This window comes from Natator depressus, chromosome 9, assembly GCF_965152275.1.
Source record: "Natator depressus isolate rNatDep1 chromosome 9, rNatDep2.hap1, whole genome shotgun sequence".
Classification (NCBI taxonomy): domain Eukaryota; kingdom Metazoa; phylum Chordata; order Testudines; family Cheloniidae; genus Natator; species Natator depressus.
This window is the reverse complement of record NC_134242.1, coordinates 7,941,293-7,964,522: the sequence shown is the minus strand read 5'-3', so window position 1 is coordinate 7,964,522 and position 23,230 is coordinate 7,941,293. Positions and strand designations below refer to the sequence as shown.

Below are 23,230 nucleotides of genomic sequence, written 5' to 3'. Positions count from 1 at the left end.
TGCGCGCTGTGCCCGCGGCCAGGCTGTTTGTGAGTCCCGCGGAGCCGGCGGCGCCTCCATCCCCGCTGATCTTCGCCATCGGGCTCCGGGGCCCCCGGGCGTCCTGCCGCCGCAGCCCCCCGGCAGCAGCCGATGCCGCCCGCCCGCCCTGATGGACACACCCGCTGTTTCGCCCCAGTGACGGTCCCAGCTCGGAGCGCGGGGAGCCGCCTGCCCCTCGCCCCGCCGGCCCCCGCAGCCGGGGCCTCCGCTGCGCCCTTGCGCCCGCAGCGGCTCCGGGAGCTGCCCTGAGCCGCGCAGCTCCCGCCGGGCCCGAGCCCCCGAGCACCATGGCCAGCCCCGGGGCCGGCGCGGCGGCTGCAGCCCCGCTCGCCCCAGGCTGGGAGCGGAGCTAGGCGGTGGCGGCCGTGCCGGGAGCCCCATGATGTCCAGGATGAACGTAGCTCTCCAGGATCTCAGCAACAACGTGAGTAGCTGGGCTGGGGGGCTCGGCCGGGGGCTGCAGCCCCCGGGGAGCCTGGGCTGGAGTAAGGCGGGGCTGGGCAGCCAGCGGCAGGCGACCCCAGAGCCATGCTCAGGCCAAGCCCCTGGCTCCCTCCACACCCAGGCGACCCCCAGGCCAGGCAAGACTATGGCAGCTGAGGGGCTCCAGAGGGACCCTTAAAACTCGCTGTCACTTGCTCCCCCTCCCCAGAGCACGGGGGAGAGGCAGTGCCGGGGGCCTGGGGAGCGCTGGGTGCTGTGTGCAGGGGTGCCAGGCGTCCCTGAAGCTCTGGGAGGAAGGCTGGTGCTGGGCTGGCCTTGGTACCATGGTAGGGGGTTAGTCCATTGGGGGGTATAACCCTTCCCAGAGACTGAGCCCATGGGGCTGGAGAGGATGAATGGGAGCCATTGAATGGTCTGGGCCCTACTCTGCAGCCTCCCCCAGAGTCCCTGCACAAGGTGGGCTCCCTAGAGAAGGAATTCAGCCCACCCAGGGCTCTAGGGAGGAGGCTGGGAGTTCATTTCTCCTGTTCAATGAGGGGTTTTAGAGTAAAGCCCTGGAGATGACCTCCAATGGCTGGGGGCACTAGGGGGGAAAGGGCACCTCTTGATCACAGAGGTCAGGGCCGCCCCCATCTCCTAGCAGGAGGTTAGGTCAGGGGCCGGCCAACCCCTTTTCAGGGTGCCGCGGGGTTGGCAGAGAACCTAGGGCCTGCAGCGCCGCTTGGCCCCGCCCTGCTGCCTGGGTGCCTAGATCCTGTGGCTCGGCCCCGCCCGACACCCTGAGAGCCCTGAGCCTGCAGCTCAGCCACCCTACAGGCCTGTGGCTGAGCCCCGCCCACTCGCCCGAGGAGCTGGGGTCCTGCAGCTTGGCTCTGCTGCCCCCTCTCCAAATGCCTGGATCCTGCAGCTCGGCCCCACCCCACTCACCCTGGTCTGGTGACACAGCGCAGCCCCACTCCCTGAGTAGCCTGGGGCTCTGCCTTGCCTGCTGTCCTGGCCTCATCCTGCCATGCTCTGGTCTTTGGGACCGTCACTTGCTCATCACTGCTGAGGGCTCAAGCTTCTCAGTGGTGATGCTCAGCGATATCAGAAGTCCCAGGACCTCTGGGCAGCAGAGCTGGGACTGTGGCACATCCTAGCACCCAGTCCCACGGGGGGCAGTTCACAGTCAGGCCCAGTGACCTGGGTGGATACAGGGAGGGGGTTGGTGTTTCTTGCTTCAAAGGCCACTTACCAGGGAACCTCTCTTGGACTCTGAGCGCCAGAGACCCAGCTGCAGCATGGTCACCTGTAGCCCAGAACGGGCGCCTCTACTCATGGCATGACCTCCCTCCTCTTCTCCTACACTGCGTGGGTCTCTAGAGGCATGGGAGATGTCCCTGGGGGCCAGTGTAGGGGATGCCAGGGCCAAGGGCAATGCAACTGGAGGCTGGGAGAGTTCCTGGAGTCTGTATTGCCATGACAGCGCACCCCTGGAGGGTCTCACTGCATCAGGAGAGAGCCTTGGAAAGGACAATGCCTGTGATGGGGTGTGTGGAGCCAGGTGGCTACCAGAGCCAGTCGCACTACGTTGTGGGCAGGAGGCTGCAGGAGCCAGTGTTACAGGCTCAGCGGAGCTGCCCGTCCTCTTGCTGGGCAGGTTGTTGGGGCTTTCTGTTTGGCAGAGTGGGGCAGGTCTCCATCGTAGGGAGCTGTGCTTTCCCAGACGCAGGGCCTCCCTGAGCTGGAGGGGTGGGTGGGGGGAATCCCTGGCTCAGACGAGGCTGCCAGCAGGATGCTGAGACATTTTCACAGATGCCAGCGGCTCCCAGGAATCCTTCCCCAACCAGGGAGTTTCTGCCAAATGTTTTTTCTGAACAGACTCGTGCCCGTTTCCTGAGCTGGCAGCTTCTTTTGTGCAAACCCCAGCACTCGGTGGATAGCAGAGTGCGCTGCCTCCTGAGTCTTTTTGACCCGGGCCCTGGCACTCACGCTCCGGCCACTGCCCGAGCCACCCCTCACTGTGAAACTGGGCTCCCCGGTCTTACCTTTGATTTTTCCAAAACTCCCTTTCTCACCCTCGCCGCTGGGAAGGAAACCTTGAAAACGGGAGCCAAGTATAAGCGACATGGCAGTGTTGGCCCGAGTCTACAGACAGCCTCAAACAGGAGCTGAGAGAGGTGAACTGTCCCCATTCAGCTCAACGACATTAACCCTGAAACCTAATGGCAATTTTAACGTAACTGTCATTAACTATTTCACTGTTGGTCAATTAGCAAAATCAGCCATCTTGTGTGCTTATCACACAATCCCAAACCTCCTCCCCAAGGGGCAAATCCCCAGCTGCTCAAACCCGCAGGTTTCCCCCTCATCTACGAGGCCGTCTAGCATGGGCAATGCCAAAGAAGTCCCAATGAAATGTCCAGCTAACCATGATTGAGGCCTTGTCTAGACTAGGCTCAAAGCTGCATTAGCACTTTCTGACCAAGGCCTGATCTATGCTTGGAATTTGGCTTGCCACCCACTGCCCCAGTGTAGACGTGGCTAGCTCGACCTAGCTACCATTGCTTGGGGAAGTGGTGTTTGGGCAGTGATGGAAAACCCCTTCTGCCGCTGTAGGATGCATCTACACTATGGGGTTATGCTGGCATAGCTATGGCTGCACCGTAGCGATGGCACTATAGCCCCCCGCAGTGTAGACAAACCCTAACACCGTTGAAAGTCTCGTGTAGACAAGGCCAGGGTGATTGAAAGGACAGGCTACCTGGTCTAGTCTTTTTTTTACTTTGATTGCCAGTCACTTGAGGAAGCAACCTAGCGTAAAGACTGAATGTTTGTAGTCTGGAACAAAAGTGTGGCGAGTGTCCGCACCAGCCTTTGCAAGCATGCTAGGCAACTCAAGGGGCAGGGACACCTGGAAGGCAAGGTGTCCTGTCTACACTAGAACAGGTTAGCTAACACCGCTGTCATCACAGCCTTGTATCCCAGTCCAGACACAAGCCTTGCTTCCTACTACCATCTTTAATAACCTGGTCCCCATCTCTCTGCAGCACAGAGTAGCTTTAGGGCAGGGGTTCTCAAATTGGGGGTTCTGACCCCCCAGGGGGTCACAAGTTGGTTACATGGGGGTCACAAGCTGTCAGCTCTGTGGAGCTGACAGCCCTGAGTCCCCATTAAATTAAATTACCCCCCCCTTTTTAATTTTAAGGGAGGGTCATGCTCAGATGCTTGCTGTGTGAAAGGGGTCACCCATACAAAAAGTTTGAAAACCACTGCTTTAGGGGCTGCAGGGCTACTGCCTTCCATGTTTTGGCTGTGCCCCATCTCCCACTATCCTCGCTTGGCTTTAGGGGGCACGGTGCTGCCTTCCTTGGCTATCCCTCATCTCCCACCACCTCAGCCTGGCGTTAGGGGGAGCTGCACTGGGTATGCTCCTTGCCCCACCAGAGAGGAAAGCTCAGGATCGAGGCTGATGCCTCGGTTATGGGGCACCGAGAGTAATGGGAGAGCTGTGTTGAAGAGGGGGAGGGAGCAGGGTGGGTGGAGGCAGCTGGATGTGAGGGTGCTGGGCTGGATGGGAAGGTGGAAGGAGCCGGACTGGGGGAGGCTCCTCTCACCCAAGAGAAGGTCTCTCTGAGGTCAGTGGAAGCCCATTGGGCTGGGCAGATATGGCTGCTACAATTGAAGTGAATTCCCCTCCTGAGCTCCATGCAGACTGCTGGCGCCAGCCTGCCAAGGCAGCCCGTTTCAGATGTTTCTTGGACTGACCACATCTGCATGGCAGCCGTGCAGAGGGAGGAGGCAGTGGCATTGCTAGGAAATGAAGCTGCAGGTTGCCTGGGAACTGAGGACTGTCTCCATGAGGCAATCTGACACCTGTCAGGAATGCTGATGTCAGAGCGGCTTCTGCAGAGGCAGCCATGGCAACCCACAGAGGGCGAATGGACGTACGTTGCTCAGGGGCAACTGCTGGTGCCTGGTGGGGGCAAGAGCTTCCTCTTCTCCACAGCACAAGCCTGGCAGCACCACCTGGTCCTGCATTTGAGTCGCTCAGGGGCCAGGCAGGGAAGGAACGTGACCCTCTAAAGTTGCAGGCAGAGGGAAATGCATTTGCCCACTCTTGGTTGGCATCGCCAGGACCTGCACCCTGTCTGCAAGGAGCCCCTTGGTGCCCCGGGAGATATTCAGGCTCCCTGATTCTCAGAGTGCAGGATCAGGGTTTTATGTAAAGGGAAGGCAGGCAAGTCCCACTGTGGTGCACCAGCCAGGAGAGGCCACAGAAATGGAGCACTCCAACCTGAGGGAGACGAAATTGTCCTGCTGTAGACAGCTCCGTGGCCCCTCAGCTCTGCCTCAGTGTCACTGGGTCCAGCGCCCCCTGCAGGATCCTGGCTCTGGGTCAGCTGGGCCCCGTGCCCCCCTGCAGGATCCTGGCTCTGGGTCAGCTGGGACCAGCGCCCCCTGCAGATCCTGGCACAGCCCTCTGCGATGTCATTCCTAGCCTGTTTTTTCTCTCTGCAGATGTCTGATTACAAACGAGCTACTTTCCAGGATGACGAGGGAGTGGATGCGGCTGGGGATGGAAGCGCCTCTCCTGATAGCGTGGAGGTAGGATCATGCTCCTGGAACGTGCGTTAACGTGGGGCCTCTTTTAGACCAGGACAGGGCGCGGCTTCTTAGCGGCCAGGGCCCATGCACTGCGAGGGAGGGACACGGCTCGGCTTCTGGGCCTTTCTGGATTCCCATGGGAGCCCCGCCAGCTCGTGTTCAGCAGCAGAGCTATTAATAAAAGCTGTCTCTGGAATCTCTGGGGCAAAATAATTTCATTGCCCAGGCTAGTTACCGAGCATCTGATACCACCAGCAGGGACTGGAGAGGGAAAGAGGAGGAAAAGGGGCTGTTTCCCATGGGAACTAAAGCTGATTTTGCCTCCTTTTCCCAAAGGCCACACGCCCGTGGCTCTGCCAATGCCTCTCGGTCCTGCTCTGCATCCTCTCTTCCCCACACTGTTCCAGTCCTGGGCTCCCCACACACAGCTCTGCCACTGCCCCTTAGTCCTCCCCCACAGCCCCCCTGTCTCTCCTGGGATGGGACTGCCTATCACATGGACTTGTATGGACCTGGGTGGCAGTTTTTAGAGGTGATTAACGTCCATGCAAGCCCTTTGGGAGCCAAGGCTTCTCTTTCTACCTGAATGGGCCCCGGTGCCAGGCCCTGGCTCCCAGGAATGTAGCTGTAAGGGTGGGCAATCTTTGTGGGATCTCCAGGGGGGCAGAACCAGCTTTTCCCACTGGTTCTTCCTCTCCCAGCCAGATCATATGGATTGTAGGCAGATAGGGGAGCTCTGACAATGCCTAACCCCTGCTCTTCCCTCCCACCCTCCAGCAGGTGCCATCCAAGTCCAGCCACGGGCAGGATCTGTTTGCAGCGCTGGATGGGTCCCGCTCCCAGCAGAATTGCTGTACCCTGGCGCTCAGTGCTGGGGAGGGGCCACAGCATCTCTTCACTCCCACAGGCAATAGGGCCGCCCAGGGAGAAGCAGGGTGGCACTGCCATGGTGGGGTGGGTCTAAGACAGGGCTACCATGAGGGAAGGGTGAAGTGGCACTGCCAAGGGGAGGGCCTCAGGGTCCCCGTGCAAGGCTGATTTGTGGCTATTTCTGATTGTGTGTTTGGGTTTAATCCATCAGATGCCCCTTAATACACTCTCCCCTTCTGTTCCCTTCCCCCCCACACACACTCCCTCTCTCTTTCCCTCCCAGGTGGGGTTCAGGAAAGGGGTCCCCCCCTTGCTGAGCCGCCCGGGTTCACGGACCCAGCTGGAGCTGGCTCTCTGTGCCATCTGCCTCATCACGGCTCTGCTGCTGCTGGGCTCTATGATTGCTCTGGGCGTCCAGTACAGCAAAGGTAGGAGGGGGTGGGGCTCACACACCTTCGCTGCAGCCCCCCCAGCCCATCTCCCTGCAGCTCCCGCTGCTCATCAGGCAGACGCTGAAATGGCTGGGGCTACTCACTAGAGGAAAGATCCTGGGCCTGTCCCAGGGAGTTGTTGTGTGGGGAGGCTCCCCTGGGCTGGAATTACCCTGGGGAACAGCAGTTGCTACCAGAGAGTGGGGGACATACGGGGACAAGATTCTCCTGGGACTGTCCGGCAGGAAGTAAAGAGTAAATATTCTAAGGGACCACGTGGCCCCAGCCCAGGGCCTCACCGTGCAGCTGAAGAAGGGTGCTGCTGCAGGACTCGGTCTCCCATCTCCTGAGGACCGTGGGGGCCACCTCCCGCGCCCCTGCGTTGGCAATCATACTCCCATTGCCCCCTCTCATGGGCATCCAGGCACCGACAGAGGAATGGTCAATTGCAGGGTTGGGAGGCAGGGCTCCTGGGCTCTGTTCCTAGCTCTACCACCGACTTGCTGCAAGGCCCTGCCACTCTGTGCCTCCGTTTCCACACTTGTTGGCCCTGGGACCTAATGACTGTGTCTCTCCCCGACAGACCCTTCGCACAGCACGTGCCTAACAGAAGCCTGCATCACGGTGGCCAGTAAGATCTTGGAGGCCCTGGACCGGGAGACTAATCCCTGCGAGGACTTCTACCAGTACTCCTGCGGGGGGTGGATAAAGCGGAACCCGTTGCCCGATGGGCGCTCCAAGTGGAGCACTTTCAACAGCATCTGGGACCAGAACCAGGCCATCATGAAACACCTCTTAGGTGGGTGTAGCCCTGTGCTGGGGTGCCCCCTTGCACACAGGCACAGAGAACTGGGGAGGGCGGCACTGCAGGAGGGCCCCTGGTGGGTTGTATGGACAAAATGCAGCCCAGGCTGGGCCAGGGAGAGACCCTGGGTCATCAGGGATCGGCTTCCCAGGGCCTGCCCTGGAAGGGGAGAATGCCCATATGGTCAGGGATTGCAGGGGCTCCCCCCCCCACACACACGCTGGGTGCGGGTAGGAGACATTCCAGACATGGCCAGACAGGCCCTTCAGCCCAGAGGCTGATGAGTCTCCTGGATTGGCTCCATTTGGCCAGTGGGCCCAGCCCAGCTGGTGCTGGTGACAGGGATGGGGCGATAACCTGTGTGGGCATTCAGCTGCTGGCATATATTGCTAGGTTACAGCTTCTTGGAAACAGCACAGGGCAGACTGAGGTCTATATCCTGCATCAGCTTCCACGCTCTCTCTGCCTCAGTGAGGGCACACTGGCCGGCAGTCAGTCCCACATCAGCACTGGCTAGGGGCAACCAATGGCACGCCAGCCGGCAGTCTGTCCCGCACCGGCACTGGCCGGGGCACACCAGATGCACCCAGGCAGACCCTTGGGCAGCTGCAGGGGACAGTTCCCTGGTGCCATCACTGGTGGGGATCATGCCGTATAATCTGCGGGAACCTAACCCACATGAGACTACATGGTGATACAGGGAGCTCCAGATATAGCAGGAGAGTGAGATGGGACCCAGGCCTAAGGCATGGTCACAGGTCGTGGTCACAGGCACGAAGTTCTAGGAGACCAGGGCCAGTCTCCAAGGTCCCTCCATGTGCCAGAGCCCTCCTGTAAGGGAGGAAGTGACTGAGTCCCTCTGGTTATCCACTCCTCAGAGAACGCCACCTTCAACTCCAGCAGCGAGGCGGAAAGGAAGACCCAGCGCTACTACCTGTCCTGTCTGAAGGAGCAGAAAATCAGGGAGCTGGGCTCCCAGCCACTGATGGACCTGATTGAGAAGGTGGGTGCCGGGGGGGGAACCAGACCACCATGAGGTCTGGGCAGGAGCCCAGCTCAGGGAGGGAGGCTGCTCAGCGCACTCGCCTCTCTGCAGGGGAAAAGTCTCTCCATTGGGAGACCATCCTGGAGAAGGGCTGAGCCCTGGGAGCATTTGCCTGGCCGAATGCCATTCCCACATGGGCATGGCTCAGGGGCCCAGGTGAGACGAAGTGCCGGGTCTCACCCCAGTCTGCCATACATGGAGCGTTCACGTTCCTGTTACAACTGAAGAGCACCAGCAGAGGAGCCATGCGCCGAGCTGCTCTCTTCCCTGGCAGGGGTCCCTCCAGGCAGGGTTGAGGCCACTAGTAGGGGTGGGAGTTTGCACTGGACGGGCTGAGCCCTATTTCCAGGGCTGTGATTCCTGCCTCCCCCTCACCCCATTTGTTATATTTCCCATCGTGTAAGTGATTTGAGAATCACCCCTCTCCGAAGGGGGCGCTTCTGTGCCTGGAGTCACACAGCAGCTTCACAGTCAAAGCACAGCACCCCCTTCTGCTAGGCAGGGGCAGTGCGCGTAGCGCACAGGCCAGGCGTAGTGGGTAGCACAGTGCCCCCTACTGCTGGGCTGGGAGCACAGGCAGGGTGTACAGGGCAGCTCCCCCAAGCACAGTAATGGCTGGTGTGCATGGGGCACAGGCAGAGCTTGGAAGGAAGCACCCCCAGCAGCACCCCCTAGTGCTGGGCTGGGGACACATGGGAGAACACCAGCAGCACCCCCTAGTGCTGGGGTATAGTGCATGGAGCACAGGCAGGGTATAGAGGGTCTCTTGTGCTGGGTGTGAAGGTGGAAGATTAAAGCCAGAGGAATTTGGCGACCCAGAGGGGCACAAGCCCAAATCCCTGCATTCCTGTTTCCTGCAGATTGGCGGGTGGAATATCACCGGGCCCTGGAACCAGAGCAACTTCATGGAGGTTCTGAAGATGGTGTCGGGGACCTACCGGGCCGCCCCCTTTTTCACGGTCTACGTGGGCGCCGACTCCAAGAGTTCCAACAGCAACGTCATTCAGGTAGCCCTGTGACCATGCCCCTGTCAGAGCTGGGGAGGGGGCGCGGTGCCAGAACCTCACACCGAGCTCCCAGGTGCAACGGACCCAGAGCAAACCCTTCCCATTGCCCCTAGCTCGGAAACATCGTCACCACAAAACGGGGCTGGAGGAGCCAGCCAGGCAGCGGGGAGAAGGGCCCATAAAGAAACCTAGCCAAGGAGAGAGGGAGCACGGGGGGCCAGAGGGCGCACAGGGCTATCGTGGCTGGGCATTTCTGACTCTGGCCTTAAGTGGCCCAGTTCAGACACCCAGCCCTCTGCCTGCCCCCTCCTGCCTGGGGACACACTGGGAGGGGTTCAGTGCAGACGGTAACTGTTTTGGGGCCACATCACATATCTGGGCATAAAACGGTGCCAACGCCCGAGGGCCCCAGGAAGGCGCCTCAGCCTCTTGCTGCTGGGGATGTGAACGCCACTTGAGGATTCCCCACAGGTCAGATTTGATGGCCCTGGTCTACTGCCGAGGGCTGGGGTTGCCACAGGTCCTCCACCCCCACTGGTTCCCGGGAATAGCCATGACTGGATGTGGAGGCAGGGCAGGGGGCTTTGTGCTACAGAGCGGTGGCTCTGGGTATGCGGTCCAGGCTCATTTGTTCTCCGTCTCCAGGTGGATCAGTCAGGCCTTTTCCTCCCCTCCCGGGATTACTACCTGAACAAGACAGCCAATGAGAAGGTAGGGGGCTGGGTGGGGGCAGCCCATACACACCAGCCCTTCCACAGAGCCGGCCTCATGAGCAGGCCCGAATTCACGCCTGACTTCCGGTCTGCATTGGTCTAGCTTCAGCTCCCAGCCACTGGCCTGTCTCTGCCAGCCTGACGAGCCCATCATCAAATTTTGGGGATTGGTCCTGCTTTGAGCAGGGGGTTGGACTAGATGACCTCCTGAGGTCCCTTCCAACCCTGATATTCTATGATTCTATGACATATTTGGTCCTCATCTAGGTACTTTCAGCCTGATCACGTCACCCTTAGCCTTCTCTTTGTTAAGGTAAATAGGATGGAGCTCCTTGAGTCTCTCACTATCAGGCAGGTTTTCTCACCTTCTAATCAGTCTCGTGGCTCTTTTCGGAACCCTCCCCAATGTGTGCCCCATCTTGGAGATGACCCAAGAGGCCTTTGCTCTCTGAAATGCGCATTCCCACCCCAACACCCTGGGTAGGACCCACACCTTCCTGTGCTCCTGACGCAGATCCAGCCCAGTGGGTGGAACATGCCCCACCCCAAATCACAAGGGGCCGAAGGAAAGGGACCCCCGAGTGCTAGGACCCTGGATTGGAGCCTGTGCTGGGACCTAGTTGGCAGGACATTTTGTGGGGGAGGTTTGGGAACTTAAGAGCACAGGATCTGAGGGAGCTGAACTCCCCCACGGCCCATGACTGATTGTGTGGGGCTGCCCCTGCCTAGGTGACTAACCCCACTGCCTCTTGCTTGAGTGACAGGTGCTGGCTGCTTACCTGGACTATATGGTGGAGCTGGGGATGCTGCTTGGTGGGGAGACAGTCTCCACCCAGGAGCAGATGGAGCAGGTGCTGGAGTTCGAGACCCTGCTGGCCAATATCACCGTCCCCCAGGATGAGAGGCGGGATGATGAGAAAATCTATCACAAGATGAGCATCGCAGAGCTGCAGGTGGGTCCTGGGGAAGGGGGGCAGCCTGGTGCTGCTCGGGGAGAGGACTAGCATGGTGCTGCTGGAGGTGGGTGAAGAGCTGCGGGGTGGGGGGAAGGAACCAGCCTGGTGCTGCTGCGAGCAGGGGCTGGGCTCTGTCCTCTGGCAGGTGTTGGGGATCAGTCGCGGAAGGCTCCCATTTGCTGGGCGGGTCCCACCGTGGCCTGGAGCAGCTGGGAGAAAAATTCAGAATGAAAACTGAGAGACGAATTCAATTGGTCTGAGTCCTTCATTACATTTCGGAGCTGCCTGGGCAGAGCGTGAGGGCCCAGCCCAGAGTACATGGGGAGAGGACAGCCGCACCACGGTAGCCCCTTTCTGTGCCCCTTCTGCTTCCCCTGGGAGCCCCTGGCTGCTTTCCCCACACACTCCAGGCCTCTGTGTTGCCCATCCCCCCACCCAGATTTCATTAGGATTCCAGCGAGGTAGAGTGTCATTAATGCCGGAGGCCTGGCTGAGCAGCATCCCAAGCAGCCAGGAGCCACTGCTGAGCTGCCTCCACCATCCCGCAGGCTCAGCACAATCAGACCCATATGCCAGGGTGACCAGGTGTCCCAATTTTATAGGGACAGTCCTGATTTGTGGGTATTTTTCTTATATGGGCTCCTATGATCCCCCACCCCCATCCTGGTTTTTCCACGTTTGCTGTCTGGTCACCCTACCATATGCAGAAACATGGGGGCCCCCTGCCAGCCATCACTCACTCCCCAGGGCCAGCGGGTCAAGGGGGCGTCAGCATCCCCAAAGTCAGACAGAACGAGCAGCTTCTGGGTGAGATCCCCCCTCAGTCCTGCTGCACCGTGCCCTGTTACCCCACTGGGGTCCCAGACCCCCTCTCTGTCACTGCCCCTCAGTCCCGTTGCACCGTGCCCTGTTACCCGTCTCTGGGTTCCCCCCAGCTCTGTCACTGCCCCTCAGTCCCGCTGCACCGTGTCCTGTTACCCCACTGGGGTCCCCAACCGCTGCTCTGTCACTGCCCCTCAGTCCTGCTGCACCATGCCCTGCTACCCCACTGGGGTCCCCGATCCCCGCTCTCTCACTGCCCTTCAGTCCCGCTGCACCGTGCCCTGCTATCCCAGCTCTGAACTCCCCACACCCAGCTCTGCGGCTGTCCCTCAGTATTGATGGCACCCTGCTATCCCAGCTCTGGGGTCCCCACACACCCAGGCCCGATCCGCAGCGCCCTGCGGTCCCACCGCTGAGCTCCACACGCACTGCTCCGTGAGTGCCCCTCAATCCCGACCCGCAGCCCCCTGCTATCTCAGCCCTGAATTCTGTTGTGCTGGGGAAGGGGATGCCAGGACCCTCACCCCAGGGTTTAAGTTCCTGGCAATACAGAAAATCCAGCCTTCGTCATCAAGCAATGGTCACCAAGCAACCAGTCACCATAGCAACAGGGAGAGATGCAATCCTGTCTAGTGGGAAGGGAGGTCTCTTAGGAGGCTGAGGCAGGAGCCAGGGATCGGAGTGAGGCGGAGGGGCAGGGCAGGGATGGGAGAGGAGAGGATCAGGGGGCTGGGAGTGAGGCAGAGATTCAGGCAGCCAGTCTAAATGATGGGGGGCTGGAGTGAACCTGAGGGACCTGAAGTGTTTCTCCAGGGACATGCATCCTCCCCCTGCCCCAGTGAAACCCACCCACCGGCCCTGGCTGCCTTGTGGGATGGGGTTCCCTCGCAGGGAGGTGGCCCTGCCTGGAGCTCCAGGTATCCGGAGGTGGGGACCCACCCTCGGAGCCGGGGGGGAGCAGTGCTCCCCCTCACAGCCCCGTGTCTCGGCAGGCTCTGGCCCCCGCCATCGACTGGCTGGATTATATGGCCTATGCCCTGACCCCGCTGGAGCTGAGTGAGGCGGAGCCCGTGGTGGTGTACGGCCGTGAGTACCTGCAGCAGGTCTCCGAGCTCATCAACAGCACGGAGAGAAGGTAAGAGCCCCGGGTGGAGGGAGGGGCTGGAGGACACCAGCGAAGTGACATCAGGGGTCTCCTTGCAGCACCCATTGGGAAGCAGGGGCCATGTCCATTGAGGATGAGGGAGTATCTGTTCAGGGCAGTGCCTGTTGGGGCATGGGGATGTGTCTCAGGGCCATGCCCATTGTGGGGGTAGGGTGGGGGCATGTGTCAGGGCCATGCCCATGGGGGGGTGAGTAGGTGGGGATGTCTCAGGGTGGTGCCCATCAGGGGCAGGGTCGGGGTCTTGGGGAGTCAATGTGGCTCTGTCGTTTGCAGCATTTTGAACAATTACATGATCTGGAACCTGGTTCAGAAAACTGCCTCAAGCCTGGACCAGCGATTCGAGACGGCCCAGGAGAAGCTGCTGGAGACCCTCTATGGCACCAAGAAGGTGAGGGGCTGCTGCATGGGGCACATGGGACCAGGCCACTGGCATCAGCCCCGAGGCCCCTTTCTCTAGGCACATGGGGGAACCCTGTGCCCTGTGGGTGTTGACACCTTATGTGCCCCTGGGAGACGCCAGGGGATCCTCAGCCAGGCAGCCATGGCCTGGCCTGTCTGGGGCGTGGGGTAGTGAGGCACCGATGTGAGTGGCGAGGCTGCTAAGGGGAAGATGCCTGTGCACCACTCAGCCTCCAGCCCTGGGTCGGAGTCAGAGAGCTGCGAGCAGGGGATGCTGCGTGATGGGGCTGAGCTGGGACAGCGGGGGGTGACGGCAGGGTTAGCGAAGCGCGTGGGGGCTCTGCGGCCGGGGAGGGAAGTGCAGCACAGCAGGAGGGGTGGAACTTGGGGCAGCATGAGGCAACACAACCGGCATCCCCTAGAGATGCAGACAGGCCTCAGCTTAGGGGATCCTTGGGGGGGGAGAAGCTCAGTCCCTGAATGTGTGTCCCCAACACCCCAGGATGGCCTGGCAGACCCTGAAGGGGGCAGGCAGATATCAGGAGGGGTTCCCCATCCAGATGAAGGCCCGTCTGCCTTGGAAGGAGACAAGGCGAAGGGACATACCTGAGCTCCAGGGGTCCCTCGACGACATGACGGGCAGGCCATACAGAGCAGAGGAGGGAGCCCTCTCCCTCTGCCGCAGTGCTTGGGGCCTTGGGAGGCCAGAAATTGCGTCCTCCTGTGTCAGGGCGTGAGCTCGGCCCAGGCCCCTGCCCCACAGCCAGCAAGGACTCAGGGACGTGGCGCCAACCCTCCTCAGGTCTCACCCTGTGTCTCACTCTCTCTCTGGAGTCCTGCACCCCTCGCTGGCAAACCTGCATCTCCAACACCGATGACACACTGGGCTTCGCCCTGGGCTCCTTGTTTGTGAAAGCCACCTTCGACAGAGACAGCAAGGAAATTGTGAGTTGCCCTGCCCTGCGCTGAGCCCTCTGGCCTCCCTCACGCCAGCACTCCTGAAGCCCCTTATCCCCCTCTCACTCTGATCCCCCCACCGTCCCCCGAAACTTCCGTACACCAGTTCTCTTGCAGCCCACCCTCCGATTCCTCTGCAGATCCCTATTTGTCTTATCTTCCCCTATTTCCTACCCCTCCCCAATTCCTTTGCAGCCCTTCAATTCGCCAGCGGTGAGCTCCCCAGCTCGAGGTGCCTCTGTGCAGCAAAGGGCAGGGGTACGCAGAACAGAGAGAAGGGAATTCCCTGCCCTACCAGTCACCCAGGCGAGGGGAGTTCAACCTGGCTGCACGCGCCCTCCTGTTCCCACCCACTGCAGGAGCAGGGCAGTCCCCACAGAGAGGGCTAGGAGGCAGGGCTAGTGCAGCGTGACAGTCTCCAGGGGACGGGGGGTGCAGGCTGGCCCTGGGGGAGGAACTGACTCTCCCACTCCCCCATAGGCAGAGGAGATGATCAGCGAGATCCGGTCGGCCTTTGAGGAATCCCTGGAGCAGCTTGACTGGATGGACAAGACGACGAGACAGGCCGCTAAGGAGAAGGTGACCGCCGTTCCGCTGGCCTCCCAGACCCCAGCGGGAGGGGAGCCAGCCCAACTCCTGCCCTGAGTTAGAGGGGAGACGATGTCAGAGCTGACTCCAAATAGTCCCTCCCCAGGCAATGCCCCCTGCAACTACTGCTACTGCGCATTCCCCCCGCATGAGACACGAGGCAGGAACATCCCCGGTCTCTGGGACACAGGCGTCCTGGTGGCGGGGAAATCCCAGCCACGTAGTCCCACTGGCTCCCTGGCAGGGAACCCCAGCCCTGTGCTCCCTGGAGCAGCAGCGCTTGCTCCTGTGTGACCCGCGCACACTTCCCCTGGAGGAGCCAGGGCTGTACACGGGGAGCTCCCAGGTCTCTCCCCGCTATGATCTCAGCCACTGGCCTTGCCCCATCTCCACAGGCAGATGCCATTTATGACATGATCGGCTTCCCGGACTTCATCCTCGACAACAAGGAGCTGGACGACGTCTATGATGGGGTAGGTGGCCCCGGAGCATAGGGACCTGGGCCAAGAGTGGCCCTGGGATTGCAAGGCCAATGGGGAGCAAGTGGCTCCCAGCTGCTTGTGCCAGGCACATGGCAGGGATCCAGTGAACCAAGGGTCTGACTGAGGTGAGATTTTGCCTGGCGCCCATCCTGATTGTCCCACCCAGGGTATCTGGGCCCACTGGTGGGGCTGTGCAGTGGGGATGGGATCCAGGCCCTCATTGCTATAGTAACTGAGTGACTAAAGTGATCTATCTACCCCCCTCTCACCCCTTCACTGCGTGTGGGGTTGGCAGGGTGTGTCCTAGCCCATCTCAGACCCCCCCCGCCCCGTACCCAGCCTGCAGGGTGGAGGGGTGCAGCCCTAGCCCATCTCAGCCCCTTGTGTTTCTTTCTCAGTATGATAGGTTTCAGAGTAGCAGCCGTGTTAGTCTGTATCCGCAAAAAGAAAAGGAGGACTCGTGGCACCTTAGAGACTAACAAATTTATTTGAGCATAAGCTTTCGTGAGCTACAGCTCACTTCATCGGATGCATTCAGTGGACATGCAAGTCCTCCTTTTCTTTTTTCTCAGTATGAAGTCTCTGAAGACTCCTTTTTCCAGAACATGCTGAACTTCTACAATTTCTCTGCCAAGGTCATGGCCGACCAGCTGCGGAAACCCCCCAACCGGGACCAGTAAGGAGCTGCTGCAGCCTGGGCACCTTCCCACCCATGGCGGCAGGAAGCAGGGTGGAGGGTCAAGGCAGGGCATGACCGGGAGGCCCGGGCGCTAATTTTGGGGACATGGCTGGTGCTGTCAGTCTCCTGCTAGAGAGGGTAAAGGGAGATCCTGCCCCATTCTGCTGCCACCCTCACTTCCAGGGTGGAGCTGCAGCCTGTGGACACTACCAGTCCCAGCATGCAATGCTCTACCTGGAACCTACCGGCTGGCTGCACTGCATGCTGGGAGATGTAGTCTTCACAGACTGCACCTTCAGGAAAGTAAAGAAGGCAGCTGCAACTTGCTCCTTCCATCCAAGGTGGGGACTTGAGAAGCATTTGGCCCATTGGAAGACTCTCCCGCAGGCAACCCCACTCTTGGCACAGACGCAGCCGTGCATCCTTTCACAAGCACACGCGCACTTGTCCATGCCCCACAACACAGTCACACGCCATGGCCCGCCTGGCTCTGACTGTATCAGAGACACACCAGCAGCCGCCTGCCCCCTCTGTAATAGAAAAAAATCAGCCGTGACCCCAGAGAAGGGGGCCGATGTCCTGCTGTGTTCCTGGCCAGCCTTTGACTCATTCCCCCCGGCCCCAGTCCCCGGGACAGACCTCAGCTCCCGGACAGCTGAGAGACTGCTACAATGGTGCAAGGCTCAACCAGCCCCCAGCACTTGAGCCAGTGTTTCTGGCCAGACCAAAAGGGTCATGGTGAGGCTGGCTCTGGGGCCCTTAACACTGGGTGCGGAGAGGAGCTTCCCCCTGTGTGGCTGGCTGCTCCTCCTGCTGGGGCCTGTCCTGGTCCTTTGCTAGCAGGGTGCCAGGTGCAGGGGGAGATGCTGCCTAACATGTCTGACCCTCCCTAGGTGGAGCATGACCCCGCAGACCGTCAACGCCTATTACCTTCCCACCAAGAACGGGATCGTCTTCCCAGCTGGGATCCTCCAGGCTCCTTTCTATGCCCGCAACCACCCCAAGTGCGTCTGGCGCTCTGGGCTCTCGCCGGGTCATGCCTGTGTGGGTGGCAGGAAGCGGCTGGGGAAGGAAATGAGGCCCACTGGCAGCTGTAGGTTCCTGGGTGTGCTCAGATCTGGGCAACCCCCTCTCTCACACAGGGGCAGCACCTGGTCCCAGGAGCAAGGAGCGGAACTTCCAAGGCAGAGACACTGGGTCTGAGCTGCTGCTGTCCAAGCGCTAATGGAGGATTTCACAATCCCTGCCTTCCCAAACCCGCCCCTGATCAGAGAGGAGCTTCCTGCCCTGGGATCCCAGTGGGGTGGGCACTCGCTAATGCCCTCAGCTATTCCCTCGGTCCCTTAGGAAGCAGCCTTGCCCGTGGCGGCTGTGGGCTCGGGGTGGGGCGAGCAGTCACAGGAAGACAGTGGGCCCACTCTGCCTGCTCACTGCCCTTCTCACCCTCACGAGAGGGCAGGACCTGCATCAGTCCTTCCCCCGGGGAGTCAGAGAAGGGGGCAACCTTAGCGCCAGTGCTGTGGAAGAGGCCGGGCAGGTGTCACCATCCCAGCAGGGGTGGCCAATGTTTGACCCATGGTGTTCCACAGGCTGCACTGCTCTATCCGCAGGGCCAGGTCCATTGCTCGGACTGGCAGCCTTCCCCCGGGCCAGCCTTCAGTGTTAACTAGGGCAGCTGAAGGCAGAGTAGATCCATTTTATGCCCATTGGGTGCCAACCTTGGGCTCCCACCAAGCTGGCACTGTAGCCCTTGGCTAGGCAGAGTTTATGCTTTGCCCAATACTGACACTAAGTGACTCTAGGTAAGGATCTACTCCAAGCCTGGCCTGCTAGGGCAGTGCATTATTACGGGCAGCCATCCTTAGCGGGTTTCCTAGCTGGACATGTGTTTCGGTCAGTGGAGTCTCACCTCCATTGGGCATCCAGGCCCCCGGCACTCTGCATTCACTGCTCCTCGAAAGGGCACTAGGGAGCACTGGGAACGCAGCATGGGGCTGACTCACTTTGCTGCATGAGCAGCGATCAGGGAGGCTCCAATACCACCGGGATACGGGCCACGTGAAGAGCTTAGACAATAAACTAGGGTTTCTTCTTGGCTTCATCCAGGGCCCTCAACTTTGGCGGCATCGGAGTAGTGATGGGGCACGAGCTCACACACGCGTTCGATGACCAAGGTAGGACCCAGCTGGCCTGTCAGGCTCCCCTCTCAGCTCCCCGGTCTCTCGCGCACACCCTGCCATTCCAAGAATGCACATGGGCCACTATTGGAAAGGACAGTTGGTACAGGGACACCTTAACCAAACAATCCTTATACTAGATAGAGAGGTGACGCTATCCCGCTCCCCTGGCACAGTGCTCCCAGCTCCTCTTCATTGCAGCCTCATCCTGTCCTTTGCATCATGGAGCTGCCCAGCACCTCTGTCCTGTACATGTCCTGCAAAGGCTTCCAACATCGCTCTTCTCTGGGCTACCAGTGGCCTTGTCATCTATTCCATCCTGTGCTTCCCCACGTCATCTTTTTCCTCATGGCCAACACTCCTTGCCCACGTTAGCTTCTTTACAGCCCTCAAGATGTCCTTTCTCTTTGGCTGGCTCTCCTCCCCATTTTGTTTGTCCTCCTGTCTCCCCAGGTGACACCTGCAGGCATCTCCCCAGGCTTCTCTGTGCAGCTTTCGCTTCTGCTCCATCTGCTTGGTGAGGACCCATTCCTCTGCATCTTGAGCCATGGCTAGTGGCTGCCAATTCCCAATCCCCCCGCTCCACACTGCTCCTTGTGGCTATTGGAGATCTTCCCCTTTTCCAGCTGGACACGTGTTTGTTTTGTTTGCATCCTCTCTCTGCATGCTGTGTAGTGTTGCTAGGCCATGGCCAATGGTGGAACGCAAAAGGCAGCTTTGGGGTGATTGGAGCCTCCATGCCAAGACTCACTCCCTGGGGGTCTGGTTGAGAAGCGAGTTGAGATCCCATAGTTACAAGGGTTCAGAGAACGCCACCATCAGGGTAGGGGGCCTGCGGGCTCAGAGCATTGAGAATGGGCATGGAGACTTTCACCTCTAGGCTGCTGGTTCATAGCTAGCCCTGGGTGGCAGGGAAAGAGCAAGTCATCCGGGACTCTTTGGTGGCTGAGGTGAAGCGAGCTGGGATCCTGGCCAGTTCCTGGCAGACAGAAAAACCACCAGCACAACCAGCGCCAACTGACCCCATTGTTAGCAACTGAAGAAGCCGAGGACCGAGCAGGCCATGAAGTGTGATCTCCTCTTCTAGAGGGGTCCCGGCAGGTCGAAGAAAATTCATACAGCTGCTGCCCAGGCAGCTCCTGCTGGAGAGATGAAGCTGTCAGTCTCCAAGGCTGCACAGCCACCATCCTGGCCGCAGAAGATCCTGGGAGATGATCTTGTCCTTTCCCTGTTGCTCACTCACAGAGGCACCATGGGTAGGGAGGAATCCTGAAGCCCATAGAGCAGGTGCTCCATCCCCATCCTGAGCTTGACTGGCCTGTGCCTCTGATTTTTCCCTTTTCACGTCCCTCTCCATTTCAGCAGCCCCTCCCCTGCCAGACGCCCCCAGTTATGGGCAGCAGGCTTAAGATCCCATGTCAAGCCATCACATGGACCCTTGTAACTTACCTTAGCCTTTGGGCTGCTTGCAACATCCGTCATGCTGGGGGCCACTCGGGATGGAACTGAGACTGTGCTGGGGGTCGTGGCTCAGTTCTCTAGCGGGCCGCTTGAGGAGAAGGCTCCAGAGACAGGTGGAGGTGATAGAACTGTCGCTGCCGGCAGCGCCTCCTCCGGCCATTTATCATGCACCGGGTTGTCTTCCAGGTCGAGAATACGACAAGGAGGGGAATCTGCGTCCCTGGTGGCAGAACTCCTCCCTGGAGGCCTTTAAGAACCGGACCGAGTGCATGATGGAACAGTACAGCAAGTACATGGTGAACGGAGAGCACGTCAACGGCAAGCAGACCCTGGGCGAGAACATTGCAGATAACGGGGGCCTGAAGACAGCATACAATGTGAGTAACCCAGCGAGCCCGCCCCATATGCAGGTGATGGACAGCAGGTCCTAAGGCCAAGGTTCAATTCCCACTGCCCCCTGATTCTGAGGGGAGCATCACTCTGTTTGCGGCTGTTTCACAGCATGCCTTCTTGGTTCCCTCCAGGCCTACAAAGCCTGGCTGCAGAAGAATGGAGAGGAGAAGCACCTGCCTGCCGTGGGGCTCACCAACAACCAGCTCTTCTTTGTAGGATTTGCACAGGTACGACTCTGGGATGGTGCCGATGCCCCTCAATCTCAACCTGCAGCCCCCCTGCTACTCCAGTCCTGGGCTTCCCCACAAACAGCTCTGCTGATGTCCCTCACTGCTGTTGACCTGCAGTCCCCTGCTATTCCAGTTGTGGACTCCCCCAGACACCTCTGCCAGTGCCCCTCAGTGCTAACCTACAGCTCCCTGCTATTCCATTTTGGGAACAATGGGCCATGGTTTTTAAAGGCCTGAGTCTACAGTATTGAGACCCAAGAGAAGAGAACCAAATGAGCTCCTCAGTGAGGCCAGATGGAACTATCCTAGCCCTCCACAGCTATACCAAGGGTCAGGCCCCCTCCCAGCTAGCACTCCATCTTCCCCTAGCTCCATTCACCGCCTCCCCAATGGGGCAGTCTTGGGGCTGCTGCTGCATTGGGAGGTACACTCCCTGTCCCAGTGCAGGGCAGCCTTGGCCCATGGTGCCCAAGGCAGGAAACTAGTTGAGAAGAGGGTGCTGCTCAGCAGTTGTCTGGCTAGGTGTTGGGCTGAGGCTAAGGCCAGGTCTGTGCCTCCCTAATCCTGGTCCTTGTTGTGTCCCTTGCACAGGTGTGGTGCTCCGTGCGCACTCCGGAGAGCTCGCACGAGGGGCTGGTCACCGATCCACACAGTCCAGACAAGTTCCGGGTCATCGGCACCCTCAGCAACTCCAGGGATTTTGCTGAGCACTTTAAGTGCCCGGTGGGCTCGCCCATGAACCCCGGCAAGCACTGCGAGGTGTGGTAGAGAGGGGCTGGCAGGGCAAGGAGGCATGTAGCCAGGGAGGGGGGACAGAGACTCTGTACATACACAAACAAGCAACTTCCCCAGGACATAGGCAGGCAGGAGCACCCAGGTAGAGTCCCAGAGTCATGCCCCCCCGCCAGCCTCTTGGATGGGGACACATGGGGGGACATCTCCGGGAATAGCCAGTGGCCTCAGCTTCTCAGCTCTGGCTTGTCCTGTGCAGGCTCCTCCCATCTCAGACAGGGCTCCAGGAGGGAGTGTAGGAGCCGCGGCGTCCTGCACCACCTGCTGGGTGGAGCCTGGAACCCAGCCCACCTGCCTTGGTCATACTCCACCCCTGCGCCATTGACCCCATCCCCACTATCAGCACCGGCCCCCACTGCACATTGCCAGGGGTGTCAGCCCAGGGTCTCCTGCTTGAGCCCCACTCCAGCCAATCAGTCAGCCTGCCTCCCCCAGCTCCCCAGTGCAGGGTCATCGGGACCTGCCCACCCAAGCAGGGCATGGGTGGAGAGAGCCTTCAATGGCTCACTTTGGGCAACGCCAGCCTTTTCCTTACAGCCCCGCCCTGTGGGTCTAGTCTGGGTGCAGCTCCTCCAACGCAAGCAATGCTGGGAGTGCTGGCACCGTGTAACCGCCGAGTGATCGAACGCAGCTAGGGCAGGTTGAGATGCCCCCGACGGTTAGAATGGCAGTACCAGTGCTCCCAGCAGTTGACCTGCACCAGGGGGCAGAACTGGCGCTGCAGCAAGGAAGGGGGCAGGCTCTGAAGAAAAAGGCCAGAGTAGACAAGGCCAGTTATGGGAACACTGTGTGGGATGGGGCAGAGAGCCTCCGCAGCCTGGTGTCATCCCAGGGATGGGCATAGCCAGGGTAGGAAGGACAGCAACCCGGTGCCCCTGTTGCCAGACTGGGATGCAGGGAGAGGAGACCCCTCCAGGGCACAAAGGGCAGGAGTGCAGCTCCCCTACCGCCACTCTGGGCACGGGGAGGTGAGGCATAATTCAGGTCTGAAGGGCAGCAGCCCAGCACCCTCTCGTGCCAGGCTGGCAGAGTGGAGAACATCCACGGACATTTATCTTTTTAAACCAAATGGAACAGCAACAGTTAACCCCGGGAGGATCCCTTCTGACTACGGGATCTTCCCCAGGATTTGCCCTGAAACAAGCCGCCTGTTCTAAACCAACTCCGATCCCCTGCCAGCTTCCCTCCCACTAACCCAACTGTGTGCCAGGGCAGGCTTTTTCTGGATTGTTTGAGGGGGATCAGACAAGGCGTCTGAAAGCTGGGAGCTTCGGACTGTGAGCTGCTCTCGCTTCTGGGGCATTTTCTTAACCTTCTTAGGCTCATTGTAATCCAAAACCAGCTTGGCTTAGAAACTCCCCATTTGCTTTAATAGGTTGGTCATGGTGGGGACTGGTGCCTTGGACTAGCTTTGGGTGGTTCTTGATGGATTTATTTAACGATTAAAAGCAGTTTCCACTTTCACACTGGGTTCTGTTCTTAACTCCGCACAGTCCCAGGGTAGATGGGGATAAGCCCCAGGCAGGGTACGACTCAAGGGGAAGGGGTGGATTCTGTGGGGAGTGGGAACACACAGACTGGCGGTGGGGCAGAGTCTGGGGAGCGCAGCCTGCGAGGTGCTTGGGAAATCCTGACACGGAACACTTGTTACATTTTAAAAAACCTAAGGAAATTCCCAGGGGACCAGGCTGGGGGGCGGGCTGTGTTAAACTGGAGTTAAGACTGGAAAAATCTAACAGTGACTTTCGTGAACGTTCTCCAAAAACACCAATCTTGAACAGCCTGGAAATTAGGTTACACGTACATTAAAAAAAAAAAGAAAGAAAGAAAGAAATGAGCAAGTCTGCAAATGTACAAGTGAGGTCATTCAGCTAACCCTAACCCCACCCCAGAATGGGGCACCATCAGCCCCCTGGCTTCTTATGTTCACCCACCGTCTAACTAGGGGAGTGACATAGGACGGGCTGAATCTTGGAGTGACAGGGCAATTTCTATCCCCCATGAGGGAAAGCTGCTCCCTAAGGGAGATGGGGTGGCACTAACCCCAGTTGGAGTCACGCTGATTTGCTAGGGAGATGGGCCCCATTTCCCTAGCAGATCTGTACCCCTCCCCTGACCCATAATGAAGCAATGGGAGGCCCTCAGCCTCTGTTGATGGAGTCAGTTCTCCCAAAAGTACAAGCAC

The 23,230-nt window shown here is 59.5% G+C and overlaps 1 protein-coding gene across 2 annotated transcripts; it reads left to right on the top strand.

The window, feature by feature from the left end:
- Positions 1 to 333: 333 nt before the first annotated feature.
- On the top strand, positions 334 to 22,458 carry ECE2 (endothelin converting enzyme 2). Of its 2 annotated transcripts, none has more exons than XR_012640943.1 (19): positions 334 to 466; positions 4,987 to 5,073; positions 6,227 to 6,371; positions 6,958 to 7,173; positions 8,058 to 8,182; positions 9,085 to 9,231; positions 9,877 to 9,942; positions 10,709 to 10,897; positions 12,715 to 12,857; positions 13,161 to 13,275; positions 14,121 to 14,231; positions 14,724 to 14,822; positions 15,227 to 15,304; positions 15,886 to 15,989; positions 16,886 to 16,996; positions 18,099 to 18,166; positions 18,623 to 18,686; positions 19,817 to 20,007; positions 20,155 to 20,250. XR_012640943.1 is itself a non-coding variant. In XM_074963453.1 (19 exons), the coding sequence occupies exons 1-19, from the start codon at positions 422 to 424 to the stop codon at positions 21,019 to 21,021; spliced, it is 2,313 nt and encodes a 770-aa protein (XP_074819554.1). In that variant the 5' UTR covers positions 340 to 421; the 3' UTR covers positions 21,022 to 22,458. The 2 variants fall into 2 exon arrangements, 1 of the variants encoding a protein (XP_074819554.1); XM_074963453.1 differs by lacking the exon at positions 18,623 to 18,686 and adding an exon at positions 20,845 to 22,458 and having other exon boundaries at positions 340 to 466.
- The last annotated feature ends 772 nt before the right edge of the window (positions 22,459 to 23,230 follow it).

Coding starts and splice junctions, on each gene's coding strand:
- ECE2 (XM_074963453.1), top strand. CDS start 422: ATGATGTCCAGGATGAACGTAGCTCTCCAGGATCTCAGCAACAAC. Junction 16,997..18,098: donor TATGCCCGCAACCACCCCAA/GTGCGTCTGGCG, acceptor GGCTTCATCCAG/GGCCCTCAACTTTGGCGGCA. Junction 20,251..20,844: donor TCTTTGTAGGATTTGCACAG/GTACGACTCTGG, acceptor TCCCTTGCACAG/GTGTGGTGCTCCGTGCGCAC.